Source organism: Aspergillus clavatus, genomic scaffold (assembly GCF_000002715.2).
Source record: "Aspergillus clavatus NRRL 1 1099423829799 genomic scaffold, whole genome shotgun sequence".
Lineage (NCBI taxonomy): Eukaryota > Fungi > Ascomycota > Eurotiomycetes > Eurotiales > Aspergillaceae > Aspergillus > Aspergillus clavatus.
The window spans coordinates 385807-403717 of NW_001517100.1; the positions used below are offsets into that span (position 1 = coordinate 385807).

Here is a 17911-nt window from a genome sequence, read left to right on the forward strand (position 1 = left end):
AGCACTCTACCACATACAGTGGCTGCAAAACAGCGAACGAGCGGTTATGGTGGCTCGCCCATTCTGTGATGTGACTTTTTTTCTTCTCAACTCAACTGCAAGCGATTTGAAGCCACCATGGTATTGAAGCTATGTATGTACAAATCCAAAACAGGAGAAGAGGGAAAAAACACTTATGTACAAGGTTAGCCAGATAACGCAAACCTAATGAAGACGTCGGGTAGCAAAGGTCGTCCCAAGATCTCCCCAGCGTATCTTCGAGAACGTCACCGCCGTATCGGGATATTTGTTCTCGATGAGCGACGGGTCGCCCTCGGTGCTGCTGCAGGGGCCCGAATTGCCGCTGTCCAGCCAGTGCATGAACCCGCCGGCGTCATTCCAGATGCTCATGCTGAGGACCATGCCGCGGCCGAGGGCCTCGCCCATGCGGCGCAGGCCGCCCAGGCCCTCGAAGACGCCCTGCGAGGCGCAGTAGGGCTCGGTGATGGAGTTGACGGTGCGGCCGTCGACCTTTACGACCGCGTTCTGGATGACCTGGCCGGCCTGCACGTACAGGCGGCGGATCTCCCTCAAGGCGCCAGTAGTGGAGTTGTCGGCGGTCAGGAACTGGGTGACGACGGTGAAGGGCTTGGTGGTGTCGACAGTCATGGCGGTGCCGTAGTAGTCGCGGGCGCCGAGGGCGTAGGGGTTGAAGCCGCAGCCGGCCTTATCGCAGACGGAGTTGCACTCGTCACCGGCGCAGCCCAGCAGGCCGGTCGAGTTGCACGGGTGCGGGGTGAAGGCATTGGCGCGCGCGTTGGCCTCCCAGATGTCCATCTCCTGGCAGCAGAGACCGGCCTTGGCGGTGTTGGCTTCGCCGTTGATCCAGGCGTTGGTGTAGCACTGTGCGTCACAGTAGCCTGTGCCGTAGGCAGCGCCGGCGGGGTTGAGCGCGCTGCGGCCGCCCGACGCGGACATCTCAGAGAAGTACAGCGCGCCGTTCATGCCGCAGGGTAGCTTGGAGACGTCGACGTCGAAGGTGAATTCCTGGTTCAGCAGCCTCAGCATGCTGTAGTTCTCACCGTCCTCGTCGAGGAGGTACACGCGTGGCGAAGGCGCTTTGGTCTGGTTGTTTTGCTTGATGTACTCGCGGAGCAGCATGGCGTCGCCGCGTGTCTGCACACCGTATTGGCTGTAGTCCGTGATGCCTTCGACCACGCAGTTCTCAGCGCAGGTCTCTTTGTCCGGGCAAAGTGCCGGGTCCAGCCCGCTGCTGGTCGTGCATGACACCTCGCCTCCCTTTGCGTGGATCCAGTGGGAGCCAGAGTCTAGCACGATCGAGGTGTTTTGCTTGACGCAGCCGCCCTGGGACGTGCATTTGTAGGTGGTGAGCTGGGGGTGCACCTCCTTAGTTGAGCCAATCTGCTGAGCAGCAACAAGGGGAAGGAGAGCCAGCGCCGTCACTGCGAAGGTTCGAACCATGATTGCGACGGAATCGGCCTGCGATACCAATCAAAGGATTTGTACTTGTGGTTGACACAACTCAAGCCTCGCCAGAAAAGGAAAAACACGCCATCTTTATAGACATCGTATCCCACCAGGATGCAGGACAGCTGCCCTGAGGACATTGTTGATGTCCGGCATATTCCATCTTGAGTCCGGAATGTGCCCGCAACCCGTTACGGTCTCCCAATTCATGCTGACAATCGTGAAGATATCACCCTGCTGCTCCGGCTGTTTCAAGGCAAAAAATCTCATATTGAGATCAGCAAGAGGAAGGTCGCACTCCTCACAATGTCTATTAGATTACCCTTTGTTGATTGGAGAAAAATAGCCGAGGAAAGAGCGTGCCAGACAGATATCTCCACACTTGGGGGTCCGGGGAATGTCTTGGGAAATTGAAACGTGCCTGGCTCTAAAACGCTGCAGAACTTTCCCGACTGGCTCGCTGGAGAATGACCAGGCGCCGAGATTATTGTTCCAAGATAATAGTCCTCCGTGCTCGATTCGGAGTCTGCCGATCGAGACGTCCTATAATGGTAGATGTCTGTTGGACGGAAGAATTCGACGATCGGCAGGAACTTCGTTGCAGGTCTCAGATAGATAGATATAAGCAGTCCGTCACAAGAGAGCCCACTCTTCAGGAAGACTCCATATTTCTTAGCTTCGTTCCTTTTGCGCATTGGACCGAAGAATTGGATGGGTGAGAGTAGCTCTGAAACACTTCATCCCTCACATATACCGGGACGCAATACGATTGCACGCTCTTCATCAGGATACAGTCGGTAAGACTCCGATACAGATGTTTAATCTGTGACATCCCGGTTGATTTCTACATGTACAGTCGTTGATCAATGTATATCATACAATATATGCTCCATAGAATGGGAACCGACACGGCTAAAGACCAAAGACCTCCTTGACAAGGGTCTTCTTGTTTACTGCAAAATCCAAAAATCAGCCTATTTTCGGATACAATAGCCGGGGAGAAAAGGGGGCCGGGAAAACCAGAGTCAACCACTTACCCTTTCCCATGGCATTTCTTGGGATCGGCCCAGTGAGGACTTTCATCTCCTGGGGCATCTTGTAGCTGGCTAGACGGTCTTTAAGAGCGCGACGCATGTCTAGCGGGCCCCAAGGCTTGCCATTACGGCCGGTCTTGGCTGCAACTTCGGGGTTGAGAACGACAACCGCGGCAACTTTCTGGCCCCATTGCTCGGACGGGAGGCCAACGACTGCGGCCTCGGTGATCTGGGGCCTACAAGAGGTTAGTTCGGAGAGATAAACGCTGCCTCAGATGGATAGACGTACAGGGAGAGCAATTCTCTCTCGACCTCCAAAGCGCTGACCTTCTCTCCACCCGTCTTGATGATGTCGACGCTCAGTCGGCCCTGGATAAAGAACATCGGCCCCTTCGCCCATTCGCCACTAGTCCCCTTACCAGCATCTTCCACGGAGCGCCGAGTAGCAACATCGCCAGTCTTGAACCATTTGCCTTTCCCATCCTCGCTTTCTACAAAGGCCTCTTGCGTGGCCTTTTCATTAGCCCAGTATTCCTGGAAGATAGTTGGACCACGAAGTTGGATCTCTCCTTCGCGTTCACGGCCGTTGCTGCCAAGTTCTTCACCCGGCTGGATGACTTCGTTCGTGTCCGTGTCCACCAATCTGGCCTCCACAGATGGCAACGGCCAACCGACACTTCCATCAACGCGATCCGCAAAATTGAGTCCGCAGCTGATAGCCATTCCAACCTCGGTCATCCCGAAGCGCTCCAGGAGAACGTTGCCGTTGCTGAGGTCCTGCCAGGCCTGTTTCGTAGGTGTCGGGAGGGCTGCGGAGCCCGAGATATTCAGGCGCAGGTTCTCCGGCGAGATCCCCTGTCTTGCAGCTTCCTGGACCTCAGGACGCAGGCCAGGAAAACTTGCAAGAAGCCGATTGTAGATGGTCGGCACAGCGGTAAGGAAGGTAATTTTGTCGGGTGTTGTGCTATTCGGCAGGAATGGTGCGGCAAGCCTGTTCCAGACAGCGTCGGTGTTGAAGGGAAACATGAACTCGACGGATGATCCAGCCAGGATGGGCGTGATAATGGCATTGACCGTTCCATGGATATGATGGAGAGGAAGAAGGTGAAGTAACCGATCTTCGGGCGAGTATTTCCACGCCTGTAGAAGTGAGGACGCCTGGGCTGTGAGTGCAGACTGCGGGATAAGCACTCCTTTCTAACCCGTAGTTAGCGTCCTGCCGCAAAACAGACACAGACACAACGCGGAAATGATCATACCGGTCTATTCGTAGTCCCCGACGTATAAAGCATCATTCCACCAAGAGATTTTCCACTCTCGATGTCCTCCAAAGTCGCTGAGCCAGAGCCCGCCGCGCCCACCTTGACCTTGTCTCTAATTTCCAGTATAGGCTGCCGCTCTAATCCCGCCTTGAGCAGATCTTGAGTCTTATCGGCATATTTCTGGGTAGACACCAGCACCTTGGATTGCGAGTTGTCGAGGATATACTTCAGCTCGCCGACAGGAAAAGCCGGGGAGAGGGGAAGAGCAATTGCATTGCTAGCAAGGATAGATAAGAGCGTTACTTGGATCGTGTTAGCAACACACAGCCGCAGGAGCGCTGGGACGGGGCAAAGTAGGAAACAGTACCTACGTAGTCGTAGCTATTCTCCGCCAGAAATGCAACTCGTTCCCCGGCAAGCGAATCTGCCTTTTCCCCCGCAGATGCTAGCAGCTGTTCCTTCGCCTGCAGCACGTCCGCGACCAGATTGCCATATGCGAAGGATCGCGCAGACGCGCTGTGAACCACGGCGAGGCTCGAAGGGTCGTGGTATTTGAGCGCACGGAAGAGAGGCAGGTTCGGTAGCGTCGATAATGAGCGAAGGGCCGTTGATGTGGCTGAGTTTTGGAATCGCCTGGTGAGGGGCCTGCAAGCGAATGCCTCTCGGAGGGACCGAAGAGATGAGGGGGAGCCCCGGGAAAGCAATGACATCAGATTGCGTCCTTGCATATTGAGGTAGTGCTTCAGATGTGAGACATCCAATTCCCTTCTGTATTTCTCCGAGATGAGATTGATGATGGCGATCAAGTGGTGCTAGAGCAATCGCTCGACACGGTGGTTGATATCATGGACCGAGCTCCGGAGCTCTGCGGTTTCTGTAGCGGAACCTGCACAATTGATCGGGGTTAGCTTGTTAGAACAACCAGAACTCATCCGATAGATAATTGATTCAAACTAACAAGATGTCTCCTCGCTGCTCCGACAGTCAAAACAAATTGACCCGACCCCCGAAATCAAGTTGAATCAAGTTGAAGTACTCCGCAGCGCAGATGCGGAGCAAACCAAACCTGATATCACCACCAGACACCCCCATCGACGCTATCCCCAAAACAGCATCTCCGGCATCACGATCCAGACCCCAGACCATACAACTCTCATCGACAAAAACGAAAGCACCTCGCCTCCCCGAGCAAATCCACAGAACAACCTCCTCCTCACCCGTCTGTCAATGCTCCTCCTCCGCAGCCGACCAGGCCTCCTCCCCCGCCGCCTGCCCGCCATCAGCAGCATCAGAATGGCATCCTCGTCCATGACCCCGGTGGAGGATACGATCCGCGAAAAGGTTCGTCCTACGGAGTCCTTCCACCTTCTACCTCCGCTTGATGAGACCACTCACGCATGCTATGCATATATAGGTCACTGCCGCGTTCTCGCCCACCACACTCATCATCCGCAACGACTCGCACAAGCACGCCCACCATGCCCCGATGCAAGGCGTCGCGTCCAAGGAGACGCATTTCCAGTACGTTACAATACTGCCCGGGGAGTGACTGCGGATGAATAAGGTATGTATGAGGGCTGTTGGGCTGACGTCTTGCAGTGTTACGATCACCTCGTCTACGTTCCAATCGAAGATGCAGCCCGCGCGGCATCGGATGGTATACGGCCTGCTGAAGGAGGAGATGAGTCGGGAGGGTGGGATACATGCGCTGCAGCTGAAGACGAAGACGCCTGAGGAGGAGCAGAGGGAGAAGGAGCGGGCGCAGGCGCCGGCGTCGGCGTAGATGGGGTCGCTCTGCAGACTCCGATGTGCTTTTAAGGCTTTCCCCGTTCGGTGTACATATACCAGTGTAATGAATTAGAAATATTGGATTATTACATAAATTCTAGCGCCAAGAAACGATAACGACGAGAGAAGCAGATCTAATATGTACACGTGCAACAGCATCATGCGTATCCTAGTCAACAGGTAGCGACGGACCATCAAGTCGCAGATTACCAGACATGAAGCAGCTATACACGATTCACCGACGATACAGAACCAAGGGAATATGAGAAGAAACTTGCAAGCTGTCGTGCTTTTTCAAAAGAAAAACGAGAACAAAGTGACAGATAAAGAAACACTGAAGATATGCGACGGAAGTGGTATAAGTGAAAGTACACAAGGAAATTCTTCGGGGGTGGAAATGAACGATCCTCGAGCGGCTCATTTGAGACGGGTAGATTGTCACAGAGCAAGAGGGGGGCTTGTTTGGGTCGTGATTTGGGACTTCGCAGCGATTGTCCCCATTTGCGCATGGACATGCACGACGAATCGAGGAGGAACAGGAGATCAAAGAACGCGGGATATCGCGGCACGGGGGTAGGAAACAGATATTATCGAACGGGCGCATATGTAGAACATCATGATGAGCAGTCGAAAGACATATTGTGCGAGCAGTATTGTGCAGCAACCCGTCAAGGGTTGATTATTTCGTGGACTTGTTGGCCTGGGTGACACCGACAGCAACACCGACAACAATGGCAATGATCAGAACTAGAGGAAATGCGTCAGTATCATGTGCTTCGATAGCGAAAGTACGGGTGATACATACTGATGATCAGCAGCGCGTACCACTTCCACTTCCTTGCGTTGCGAGCGCTCTTGATAGCTGAATCGATCTGGGTATTGGCGTTTTGCACATTGTCGACCACATCTTCGGCGCCCCGGTTGATCTGCTCCACAGCGGGCTCCTGCTGGTGAACCAGCTCGGCAACCTCCTGGTACAGACGACCGAGTTCAATCATATCTTGCTCGATCTTGCGAATAGCGGCAGATCGCTCTAAAGCAGCCTGGCGGGCATCATTGGCCTGACGGGTTCTGCTGCCGGTCACCTATAGAAAAGAGCGTAAGTAAATGTCCCAAGTCCCTAGCTTTTGTTTTTGAAAAAAAAAAAAAAAAAAAAAAAAAGATTGCGCAGTCGCACCTGGAAACTCTGCTCCTGGCCCACGAGGACATTTTCAACCCCCTGCTCCACCTCTTCGGGAGAAAGGCCGGGGTTTGCGATCTCGTATCTTCGGCGCACTTGCTCCCGCAGCCGCTTCTGGAAATCCGACTGGGCCCTCTGGTACTGCTCGATCTCGCGACGCAAGTTCCGGCTGGTCACATCGATTTGGGTCTGGACACGGGTGTCTCCGGATCCCGGGGTCTGCTTGATCTTCTTCAGGAGGTCGCGAAGGTAGCGGAAGCCGTTGTTTATTTCGTCTTCGATGTAGTCCAGGGTTTGGCGAGAGGCTTGGTCCTCCTTTCCGGTGCTGGAATCGAGCAGAGCGTTCTGTGCGGCTGCGAGCTGGCCCTCCCTCTTGGCCCGCAGGTCGGCGATACCGTCATTGATCTCCTTGCACTTGTTCAGCATCGCGGTCGGGCCGGACGGCTGCCCTTCACCCATCGAGGACATCTCTGCATGAGAAAATCGAGATTAGGGAAACAGACGTCAAAAGATTGGCGTTCGGATAGGGCCTACCATAGTTACCATTGCCCTGCTCCATGTTGTTGGCTTGCTGGTAGGGAGATTGGCCATAACCCTGCTGTTGGCCGGCGTGGGCATTGTTCTGTTGTTGACCGTAGGGGTTATACTGGCCATAGCCTCCCTGGGAGTTGCTGTAGTCGGAGTTTGAATACTTGACGCAGTCTCACCATTAGTACATGATCATTGGGAGGTAAGCGCAGTCCGCGGGGGTGGGAAAGGGGGTCGCAGCTGGCGGAACTCACACTCATGATGCAATTATGTCAATATTTACGAATTGGTATTGGAATAACAAGTGAGAAGAAGCTCGTTTGGATCGGACAAGTCTCGTTTCGGATTATGTTTTTTCAGGGAGGTCTAGTCTGGTCTGGTCTGGTCTCCCAAGGGTGAGCGCAGTTTCGGGAATTCAGGAGTTTGACGGTTGGACCAAATGCGCGGGACGACAGCTCGACTCAAATTCCCCGACTTGTGACAAAAACGGAGTACGGAGCAGAAGAGAGAGAGATAGAGAAATGGGGGTAAAGGAGATAAAAAAGAGAACAATTGGAAGAGAAAAAAAAAAGAAGAAAAGGGTAGGATTAACAAAGGAGAAGTGGAAGATTGGAATCGTTCCCTTAGGTTTTGAGAAAGGGAAAAAAATGAGCGATTGGTAGACAGAGACGAAATGAATAAGATGATCGAGGGGGTGTGACCGTGTGAGACAAGACAACGCGGCTGAGCAGTCAATCCGAATAGTAACTACAGACTACTGTGGCGGACGGACAGCTAAGAACAGACTCAATCTCTCACCAGGAAGCGCTGAGTGGCTCTGAACTTCCTTCGGAAATGCTTGAGAGTCCAGTGTTCAGTTCTGGGTCCGCAAAACGGCAAAGACTGACTATGTAAAAATAAAATTAAGAGAAAAGTGATGACGATCAGGCGGCTATACGCAATAGATTGACGGCCTATGAAGCTGTAGAGGTTCTCTGCCAGAGACCGCGTGAGATGCTTTTCTTTGCAAGATCCTTCTCTGTAGGTAATAGGTATATTGGCTACTCCTTCGTATCTGAAGCTACTTGATTCTATCTAGCTATGTTCATATTTGAGATGAGATGAGTAGGGGGCTTCTGGATGCTGCGCCGTGCACAGACCAGAGTGGATGATCATCCAGTCCCCTTTTTCGCTGCCAAATGAAGCGCTGTGAAACGCTGAAACACCACGGTCGGAAACTAGAGAGATAGTCTAGTGGTGATGGTTTTGTTTCACCTCGTTATCAAGATAGTGACATAAATATCAGAATATCAGAACCTCACTCCTCCCAGTTCTCCCAGAATCCAGCTCTCCAAGACATGGTATTCTTGTTGCCTTTCAAGCTCTTCCTCTCCCATACTGAGGCAGTATTCTGGCCAGCTCGTATCCCGCCCATCCCGAGCATTGCCATTTCCGGCATCCGGCGACAATGCCTGCGGTACGGTAGAGCCGGTAGCTGGGAACTCAGAAAGATTTGGAGAAGATGGGATGAAGTTTGCCTTGTCTATGAGTATGACAGACGTTGAGTCTGTACGTCATCGTTATGTTATCCAGGCATTCATAGCCATGCAATCTGGCATTCTGAATACAAGACTAGAGCAGAGCCTAGCCTGGCAAGATGGACCATCAGAATCAGAACAGCTCAATAGATACAACTAGACTACTACTAGAGGGAACCTCTCTTCCTAGTAGTAGTAGATACTACTAGATACTAATTCCATCCTCCAGCATCCCACTTCATGACTGGCACGAGTGACGACTGACGAGTCTGTCCCTTGCACCGTTTCCCCACAGAAGCTAAACAGCGTCAAAATTCTGCACGACTGGCCTATCACTGGATCACCTCCATTCGGAGCAGTCGATTCATTTCCGCTGTCTAATTGCTGTGTCATCTGCATCTCTCGTTGATACATCGCAAGTTCATGCCACTTTCTGTTGTCTCGCAGTCGGAACCTCATGCGACATAGCCACAGCACAGTCTCCCCGAGCCCTTGGAGTTGGAGTACTCCAGTCTAGCCACTTCTTGCTGGAGGTGGGTTTCTCAGAGGCTCAGACCCTGATGAGTCAGTCAGTCAATCATGCACGAAGAGGTGGGTTTAGTTGCACTTGCCACAACACTTCCATCCACTCACGTAACAATCTGCTGCTTCGCCTTCAGCCTTCGGGGGCCTTGCGACGTTCTGAATGGTCTCCAGCTTGGATTCTGCCTGGGCTCGGCTTATATTTAGCAATCCTCTAGCTCACAGCCCAGTTATGTGGCTTGACCGTTCTAAGCTTTGAGTTTGACACATTGGCTATGTCTGTCTCTGCCTGTTGCATCCACAGGACTCTTAACGCGTTCAAGCATCGATTACTTCCTAACAATTTCTTCGCCTCGGTACCAGAGCGATGAGAGTGGGGGTAGCCTGCCCTCCCTAAGCTCAGAAATATAACCTTCTGTGTATATTCCTACTGGCCTGCACTCGACTCTCCTGCTGCGATGGTCTCAAACCGATTCAGGGGAGACAAGGGCACTTCCCTTGAAAACTATGACCAGCACGAACACAAACGTGTTCGGCAGTAATAGCTCCAGTGGAAATATCGTCTAGATGATAATATGTCTGCAAACCTGTACCGTCAAGTGTTTCCCATATTGCTAGGAACTCCCACGGCAGAAAGGCAGTATCATAGCTCAAACATCTGAATAGATAGATAGTGGCGTGCGTGCTAAGCTTCTCGACTAACATCGCTGTCTCTCATCAAGATCGCATTTACAATTGACGCTTGGAGACGGAAGAAGCTCATTCCACAGTTATTAAACTATACACCCACTGTGCTGGCGTGCATTATCTACCGCATGCCTTTTCCTACCCATCCATCATAAACCACTCTACATCCCACGCCACCCCAGCACCCCCAGATCAAAACCAACGCCAATGCCAATGCCGAGCGTAACAAACTGATCTCCATCTTTTCGGGGGGGGAAACCGATACTCCAAAGACTCGAAGTTCTGGAACTCTACCGAATCCCACACCCGATCACTGAACCGCCAAAAGATCTAGAACGAGCATGCCGAACTTCCAGCCGAGAGGAACGAACCAGGTATACTCCGTACTCCGTACTATCACTCCCTCGAGTTTGAAAGTTTGGTCTCCGGGATCCATATCCTTATCCATATCCGTAGTTTTTTGTACTTCGTGGTTCGTACTCGTGGTCTACACTCCGTACCTGACTACCTGACTACCTGACTACTACTACTCACGACTCACGAGCCACTACTAGTCAGTGAGATCCCGGAACCTTGAAAAAAAAAAAAGAAAAGAAAAGAAAATTCGCTTTGGACTCTGGGCTCTATCTAAACTCTAGCAATAATAGCTCGGTGTCATTCAGCGCAGAGATGGTACTGGTAGCGACTATCTGGTCTAGTGGTACAAACCGGACATGAAGCGGAGGAACCCAAGGGCCTCATATCCTCATATCCTCACAGGAGTACAGTACAGGACTAGCCTATCTACTCCGTAGTCTATACCTAGGAGAGAATGACAGCTCAAAGTCAAGTGTGATCAGTGATCACTACTCCTTGAAATTCCCCAAGCATATGCTCCATATCTATACCATATATTTATTAGAAACAGGGTAGTTTGAGTATCTGCAAGTGTGGGAGATACTAGATATACACTGGCACAACACACAACACGGAATGAAATCCTCCAATTCATAAGATTCTTAGTATCTATCCGTACTCTGTAGTTGAATGAGAATACGGAGCAATAATAATTCAAGCAAGACTGGACCAAGTCAAGTCAATCAAATATCCTCCTCACAAAAAGCTTCCACCTGGGACTCCTGCCAAGCCAAGCTTGATTAGTGGACAAGTGGGAAGAAAAAAAAAAAAAAAAAAAAAAAAAAACCTTCGAGTTTGTGGTTTGTGTTACGGAGTACAGCGTCTGCACTCTGCAAGAGCTATCCGTACTCATTACTCACTAATCACTATTAATATTCCATGGATCATGTCTACCATGTCCGTAATTCCGTGCCTATTCCTCTATGGTGGGATCAATCTACCGTTGGTGGACTGGTGGACTCACTGGACTGGTGGACTGGTGGAGTGGTACTATCGGCTATCAATATAGGTAATAATGAAACATGCCTGAAGAACGCGTAGAGGTTGTCTTCTACCGGCCAGATAGAATGAATCCACCCGTACCCATCGTACCCATCCGGCCCTCCCTCCCTCATCGGGATCTGGTGATTAGCGATTATTTTTTGTCATGGGTATGGAGCAAGATAAGGTAACTTAGTAAGGCCAGAGTTGTGTCGCGAGGTATCCATCCGCTGCTCGCGTGGCGGATACCTACTGCGTCTGCTACTGCGGTGCCTGTAGGGCAGTGATTAAGATGTATCTATCCAGTGATTCAAGTGTTTGGGATCAATCTGAGGCTCATTCATAATTCATCATGGACTACAGCAATAAGCAAGCAAGGGAATAAACGTCATAACGTATCTCATTTATGTACATCTATCTCATTCGCTCACATCTGCGCAGCAGGTGCTATGACGCGGGCCCGCGCGGGGTCGGATTAGAGCTCGTCCGGCGTTTATAATATCCAAGACATTAAGAGTTCAAAACGAGAAAGGAAAAAACAAAAAAAAAAAAAAAAACATTACTATACAAGGAAATCACAAACAGGAAGAAGAGGGGGAATCAATCAACAACTCTATTGCTTCTCCTGCTCCACGCGGGCGGGAGGCGCATCCGGGTCGTCGGCGTCCAGCTTGTTCATGTCGTCTTCCTGCGCGTTGAGGTGGTGGAAGACAAACCAGAACAGGATACCGGCAAGGAAGGAAGCGCAAGCCAGACCGACGAACATCCACAGAATGGCGGGGTCGAAGGCCGCGGGAGTCAGCGCCTCGGCCAGAGCGGAACCAAAGGCGTTGGTAAGCAGGTACATGGACTGCACGAACGACTTCATCGAGGGGGGAGCCTTGGTGTACGCATACTCCAGACCGGAGACGGAGGCGAAGATCTCGGAGATACCAATGAACACGTAGGCGGGGGTCTGGATGGCGATGTGGACATTGTTGCCGAACGCGGTGCCATCAATCTCGGAGGCGGCACAGAGCGGCTGGTCGTAGCAGGGACCAGCCGAGTAGATGAGGTGCTGCACAATGGCGGCGTACATCATGGCCAGAGAGGCGACAACGAAACCCAGCGAGATACGCGTGATGGGGCGGAACCGGATACGCATACGGCGCATCAGAGGGTAGACAAAAGTCTCCAGGATGGGGATGAAGACAATGATGGAGATGGGATCGAAGTTCTGCATCAGATCGTTGGGGATACCGTGGCCCTGCATCTGAGCGGCCTGGGTGACGAAGTTACCGGAGAACTGGCCGTAGACGACCCAGTAGATGGGGAAGAAGCTGAAGACACGACAGGCGACCAGAGCACGCTTGACCTCGTCGATGAAGTGGTCGTCCCAGGGCAGGTTGGTACGGGTGCCACCGTTGGCGGCCTGCCAGCTGGGCTTGGGAGCATCCATGTTGCGGTTGACGATCATGATACCAATGGCCTTGAAGGCATCGGTAATGACCGAGCCCTGTGGGGGGCGGACCACGTAGTACTTGCGGCCCACAATGAGCACGAGGGTACCGCAGGCGAACATGCACAGGCAGAGCAGATAGGCGGACCAGAAGCCAACATCACGCTCCATGTAGGGGGTCGCGAGCAGCGACAGAGAGCCCAGGTTGATACAGCCGTAGAAGATCATGTAGATACGCTGGATGGTCAGAGCGGGATCGATGACGACGCGCTCACCCTTCTTGGTGGTTGAGATAGCCATCTTCTTACGCTTGTACTGATCGGCGATCTGGGAGGAAATATCGTTAGTATGAAGGTTTGTGTCTTGGGGCCCACAGATGGAGAGGGGAGTCTGCATACCAAAGGAGCGACGTTACTCTTGATACCACCGGTTCCCAGACCAATGACGAGAATGGCGACAACGAAACCACCCAGACCCGCACCGTGCTCGAGAGCGGTGGGGATGGAAGTGCAGACCAGGATAAGCAGACCAACCAAGTAGACAATACAGAAGAGCACAATGGTCTTGTATTTGCCCAGGTACTGATCGGCGACGACGGCACCCAGAATAGGAGTGACTAACCCCCCGGGTCATCAGTGACTTGCGACAACGGGGAATTTTCTCCACGTGGGTGAACTTGTCTTACCGTAACACCAAAACTGGAAGAAAGTGGTCAGACCAGTGGCACCCTGGTGACCCAGACCCAGAGCACCACGACCCTGGCTGCCATCTAGAGGGTTGTTGACGTAGTTCTGGAAGAGACCGGACATGCCGTAGTAGGTGAAACGCTCGGACAACTCGACAACGGCGACCAGCCAGGCGGAGACGGGCAGGTTCTCGGCGACATGGCGCAGGTTCTTGGACTCCTCCTCAGTGGGCTCTTCGCCATCGGGGGTGTCCGCGAGAGCCTTCTCCACGGAGAAGTTATCCTTCTCGTTCAGCGCAGCTTCGGAGACGAAATTGTCCTGGTGAGGTCTAACGCAGAAATAGTCAGGCGCTGTGGGAAAACACAAAGGGGAATTTAATGAGAGAAGGAAAGCATTGGTGAGACTTACTGAGTAGCCTCAACCTCGTGATCTCTGGTAGACATGTTGGAAATATGAGCCCAAGCCGGGGGGAGGGGGAAAAGCTGGGCTAGTTGAATCCTCGCGAAGGTCGTGCGGAGGAGAAGCGCAGAAGGGGGAGACGACACGACCTTATACTCGGTGGGCGGAAAGGATATGTCAAGGCGGGACCTTCTTATCTCTTCCTCTTTCTGTCTCTCTTGTCCGTCTGTCCTTCTGATTCAGGCGACCCTGGTCAGCAACGATCGGCGGAGATTAGAAAGGACTCCCCGTTTGGTGAGTGGTCTGTTGGAAAACTGATGGGACTCCCATGTCCCCGGTCCCATTGTCCCACTCCCAGGTGCCATAGTGGCATAGTTAGTCCCCGTTCTAGCGAGGCGAATTTGATTATTCATAATAATTCTATTCATCCGAGAGGAACAGAGAAAGAGAGGAAAAAAGAAAAAAATAAAATAAAAGATCACTTGGCGCGGCGACGGAAGGGAGCGATGTAACCTCACAAGTTGGAGCAAAGAAATGACAAGCAAGTATTAAGCATCAGCCGAGTACCGCGCCAACACTCATGATGATTGGCTGGGACCGGGATGGACCGCCCTTGATGTTGCTTCTCGAAGGCGAAGATTCCGTCAATGGATTGGTTCTACTATTTAGTTCAAGCTCGTCGGAGCCAACCAGCACTGAGGACTTAGTAGTTAGTACTACTTAGTATGGAAGGTACCGGGGTCTGTACCTAAGTCTTTGTACTCCGTACTCTGTACGGTAAGATTGGTACTAGACACGTACCCGATACTGCCCTGGAAGAAATGGAATTCCTGTTCGCCTCTCGTGCATTTAGCTGGATCCACTGGAGCAAGACAAGGCAATCAGGCACACGCTGGTAAAGTAGATAGCATCCATCTCTGTTATCAGCAGCAAATCATCGAAATTCGAAGAGAGAAATAGTCGTACGAAAATGACATGAAGGACTCATCTTTCTGAACTGATAATAGCATATTTTTTTTTCTGTCTCTCTGTCTGTCTCACATTCTTTTCTTCCGTGGCATCCAGACGCCAACGCCCAGTACAAAAAAAAAAAAAAAAAAGATTATTGAGGATTGACAGACAGAAAAAAATCGGTTCCCTTCCTCCCTCTCCCCCGCCGTATCATCCGAAATTCCCTTCACAAACCTTAGTTCCATTCGAATCGCGTGCCCAAAAAAATGAATCAAATATAATAACATCCCGTAAAATACTGTACTACCGACTGAGGTACCGAGCATGTAAGGTCAGTCATGAATTTTCCGCCGCCACGGGAATGAAAGATGATTGGGTGGTATGGTTCGCTCGGTTGCCACCAGGGATCAAACGGTATCCGGAAATTAGGTAACATAAATGTTGCAAAAGCTGACCGGGGATTGATATAGGGCCGATTTGGGTGGGAAGAAAAGATAAGCACGGCCTCTTTCATTCGCAGCTGCAGCGGTCCATCAGTATCGCGCTCATCAACCCATCAGGACATAGATAGATATCTTAAGGTAAGGTAGACAGCAATGATGGGCCAAATCCCTCACTATGACACCTCGTATTCAAAGTAGTTAGTACTCCGGACGTGCCTCACTGTAACGTCGGATCTCCCCGCATCAGCATCAGCACCAGCATCAGCAATCGAAACTAAACAAATACTGGGCCATTGCGATCACGAATTCCCTGTAGTCAGCAATCAATCAATCAATCAATCAGCATCCTTTGATAACCGGTGGGACCAATTGGTTAGCGGCAAAAGAGGCTGGGAAGTTGGGGATAAGAGAGATGCACGGTCAATGGTCAGGTCTTAGAACCATGAAGTCCATCTCCATTCTCCCAGTCGGCGAACAGTTCCCGAATCTCGACACTCGAACACTCGACCTGATCTCTCCATGCTCCATAATCACTCCATAATCACTCCATAGTAATGGTCATCTGTGATCCATATCCTGTCGCCCCCTGCACGTTTGTAACGTTACCCCAGGTTGCGGAGGGCACCATCCACATAGATAGTTGTCGTTGACTCGTTGGTGTGGCCCCATCCGATCTGGGAGACAATGTACAAATAACAGCCAATGGCCGGTTGACCTGTCACCCCAGGAACTCTCACAAGACAGCTCACAGGCTCACGGCAGCAGAACTGTGCGTGTTATTTATTGTTCTATGCACCGCGTGCGTCGGACCAGCCAGCCGCGGTACTAAATCGTCGAGTCGTTGAGCAGCAGGTCGGCTGTGGAGACGGGCAGGACTGGAGTTCCATCGGACTTCCGATCGGTCAAAGGTCAGAGGTCAGACTCAGACTCAGAACTCAGAACAGGTTCAATGATATGAGAAAAAGGGGGTCCTGGAGTCTGGACAGCGGTTAGTGGGCATGTGCCAGTCATTGTGTTAGTCAAGTGTTCATCAAGACATTGATTGTTGTTCCTCTGTCCTGCGTAACCCATAGGGCAAGAAGAGAGAGTAGGTCCAAGTTTCCGACATCCATTCGCAAGGGATTTAGCAAACAGCTTTCTGAATTCTTCTGGGATCTTTCTTTCTCAACCTTCAAATCGATGAGACAAAAAAGAAAAAGAAAAAAAAAGAAAAAAATCCACGGACTCACGCAGGACAACCGTCCACAGCTCCAGCTCCAGGGGAAGCGACCACGCGGGTTAAGTATTCCAACCTTATCAGCCAGGCCGCTCTCGCTCCGACTTCGCCCTCCTCCACCACCCCCGGTCCGTCATCGCTTGCGTGCTCATCGCAAGCTTGTGTACTTATTAGCCATCCGTTCTGTCCAATGCACGGCCTCATCAGGGCCACTCACGCCCTAATCTTCTCGTCCCGGTCGCCCGGTTGGTGATGCCGATCTATTGACCATCGCCTCCACCGCCCGCCAAGGGCGTGCTGCTATCATCGTATTTACGGCCTGCCTGTCAGTGTGACGGGGGTGGCACACCAACCTCATCAAATCGTGGCTGCCAACAGTCTCGTGTCGTGGCGGGTGGCCTTTGAGATGAAGAGATAGGCCAATGTCACTCAAGAGATATCGCTGTAGAGGTCAATGTTTCTCTCCTGGAGCCGTGTGCCAGTAAAGACACGAGTGCTGCGCGACGGCGGGAGTGTTAAGACTCTGGGCATTCTTGACTTCTTGGCTATAAGTCTTGGGAGTATGCACTGCAGGCGCGAGGTGCCAGCAGTAGTAGCTATCTACTTTATTCCAGATTCAAACTATATCACATATTGCTTGATTGGATTGGGATGGGAGGATTCACAACTGGTATATCCATGCCGTTCCCATCCAATAGATAACTGGTTGAACTTGCTTCTCCTGTTGGTCTGCGGCTTGCATGATGATCTGCATGTCAGATTGACCCTGGGCCCTGGCATATTATCTAGGACACAGACGTGGGATCGACCCCGTCCTCTAGATCGGAGCTGGTTTAAATTCCCCTGCCCCTGCGGCATTTCGTCGGCATCCTCCACTTCACGGCCACTTCGATGTGGCTAAAGAAGCTGATGAGATGAAGATCACTCTAAACCAACTACGGAGCCCGTCCGTTCGACGATCACGCCCATTGACCATGTCACGAATCACGATTCATGTATTGGTCCCTCATCGGCTCCCCACTGCCGACGCAGACGACCTGATTATCGAGTCATTGACTTAGCCGTTCACCGTCAGATTGTTCAATGAGTCAAGGGTCCTAGTCAAGCCTTGACGAATTAACACTCGTGATTATCAAATTAATCCTTCGGAGCTCGCCATCGCTGTATTCTCCATGACAACCGCGTTGTGTCATGTCGAACAGAAAGCATGAACTCCCCGATTCCATTACATACTCCGGACATCTTCCGGCAGGCTGGCAGTCCGCTGAGGCTGATGCATCGATATTTTTCAAAGCCTCTCGTAGGCCTGGGCTCTGGGACAAACAGGCTGCTTGTGGTGAGTCATAGTATATCAGCCGCCGTGTCCGACATCGGCACCTCTTCAGCTTCATAATCCGTATACTACCTACGTCTAGA

At 51.7% G+C, this 17911-nt stretch overlaps 5 protein-coding genes across 5 annotated transcripts, besides 12 other annotated features; 1 reads left to right on the forward strand and 4 right to left on the reverse strand.

The window, feature by feature from the left end:
* Positions 1-204: 204 nt before the first annotated feature.
* ACLA_066030 (glycoside hydrolase family 7 protein) lies at positions 205-1461 on the reverse strand (the record flags this gene model as incomplete). Its single annotated transcript, XM_001272392.1, has 1 exon — positions 205-1461. One exon carries the CDS (start codon positions 1459-1461, stop codon positions 205-207), a length of 1257 nt encoding a protein of 418 aa, XP_001272393.1.
* A 918-nt stretch (positions 1462-2379) lies between these two features.
* On the reverse strand, positions 2380-4491 carry ACLA_066040 (acyl-CoA synthetase; the record flags this gene model as incomplete). Its single annotated transcript, XM_001272393.1, has 5 exons — positions 2380-2420; positions 2505-2737; positions 2791-3698; positions 3761-4065; positions 4131-4491. 5 exons carry the CDS (start codon positions 4489-4491, stop codon positions 2380-2382), a joined length of 1848 nt encoding a protein of 615 aa, XP_001272394.1.
* Positions 4492-4990: 499 nt separating this feature from the next.
* On the forward strand, positions 4991-5546 carry ACLA_066050 (BolA family protein; the record flags this gene model as incomplete). The annotated part of the gene is made up of 3 exons (XM_001272394.1): positions 4991-5104; positions 5178-5284; positions 5363-5546. 3 exons carry the CDS (start codon positions 4991-4993, stop codon positions 5544-5546), a joined length of 405 nt encoding a protein of 134 aa, XP_001272395.1.
* Positions 5547-6230: 684 nt separating this feature from the next.
* Positions 6231-7519, reverse strand: ACLA_066060 (syntaxin; the record flags this gene model as incomplete). The annotated part of the gene is made up of 5 exons (XM_001272395.1): positions 6231-6298; positions 6357-6636; positions 6729-7201; positions 7266-7422; positions 7514-7519. The coding sequence occupies 5 exons, from the start codon at positions 7517-7519 to the stop codon at positions 6231-6233; spliced, it is 984 nt and encodes a 327-aa protein (XP_001272396.1).
* Positions 6688-6711: a microsatellite.
* Positions 6688-6712: a microsatellite.
* Positions 7520-7622: 103 nt separating the features above from the next.
* Positions 7623-7647: a microsatellite.
* Positions 7648-10482: 2835 nt separating this feature from the next.
* Positions 10483-10508: a microsatellite.
* Positions 10509-10561: 53 nt separating this feature from the next.
* Positions 10562-10588: a microsatellite.
* Positions 10589-11137: 549 nt separating this feature from the next.
* Positions 11138-11167: a microsatellite.
* Positions 11141-11166: a microsatellite.
* A 158-nt stretch (positions 11168-11325) lies between the features above and the next one.
* Positions 11326-11369: a microsatellite.
* A 521-nt stretch (positions 11370-11890) lies between these two features.
* Positions 11891-11919: a microsatellite.
* A 56-nt stretch (positions 11920-11975) lies between these two features.
* ACLA_066070 (peptide MFS transporter) lies at positions 11976-13929 on the reverse strand (the record flags this gene model as incomplete). Its single annotated transcript, XM_001272396.1, has 4 exons — positions 11976-13127; positions 13199-13416; positions 13486-13814; positions 13895-13929. The coding sequence occupies 4 exons, from the start codon at positions 13927-13929 to the stop codon at positions 11976-11978; spliced, it is 1734 nt and encodes a 577-aa protein (XP_001272397.1).
* A 1670-nt stretch (positions 13930-15599) lies between these two features.
* Positions 15600-15621: a microsatellite.
* A 180-nt stretch (positions 15622-15801) lies between these two features.
* Positions 15802-15829: a microsatellite.
* Positions 15830-16465: 636 nt separating this feature from the next.
* Positions 16466-16495: a microsatellite.
* The last annotated feature ends 1416 nt before the right edge of the window (positions 16496-17911 follow it).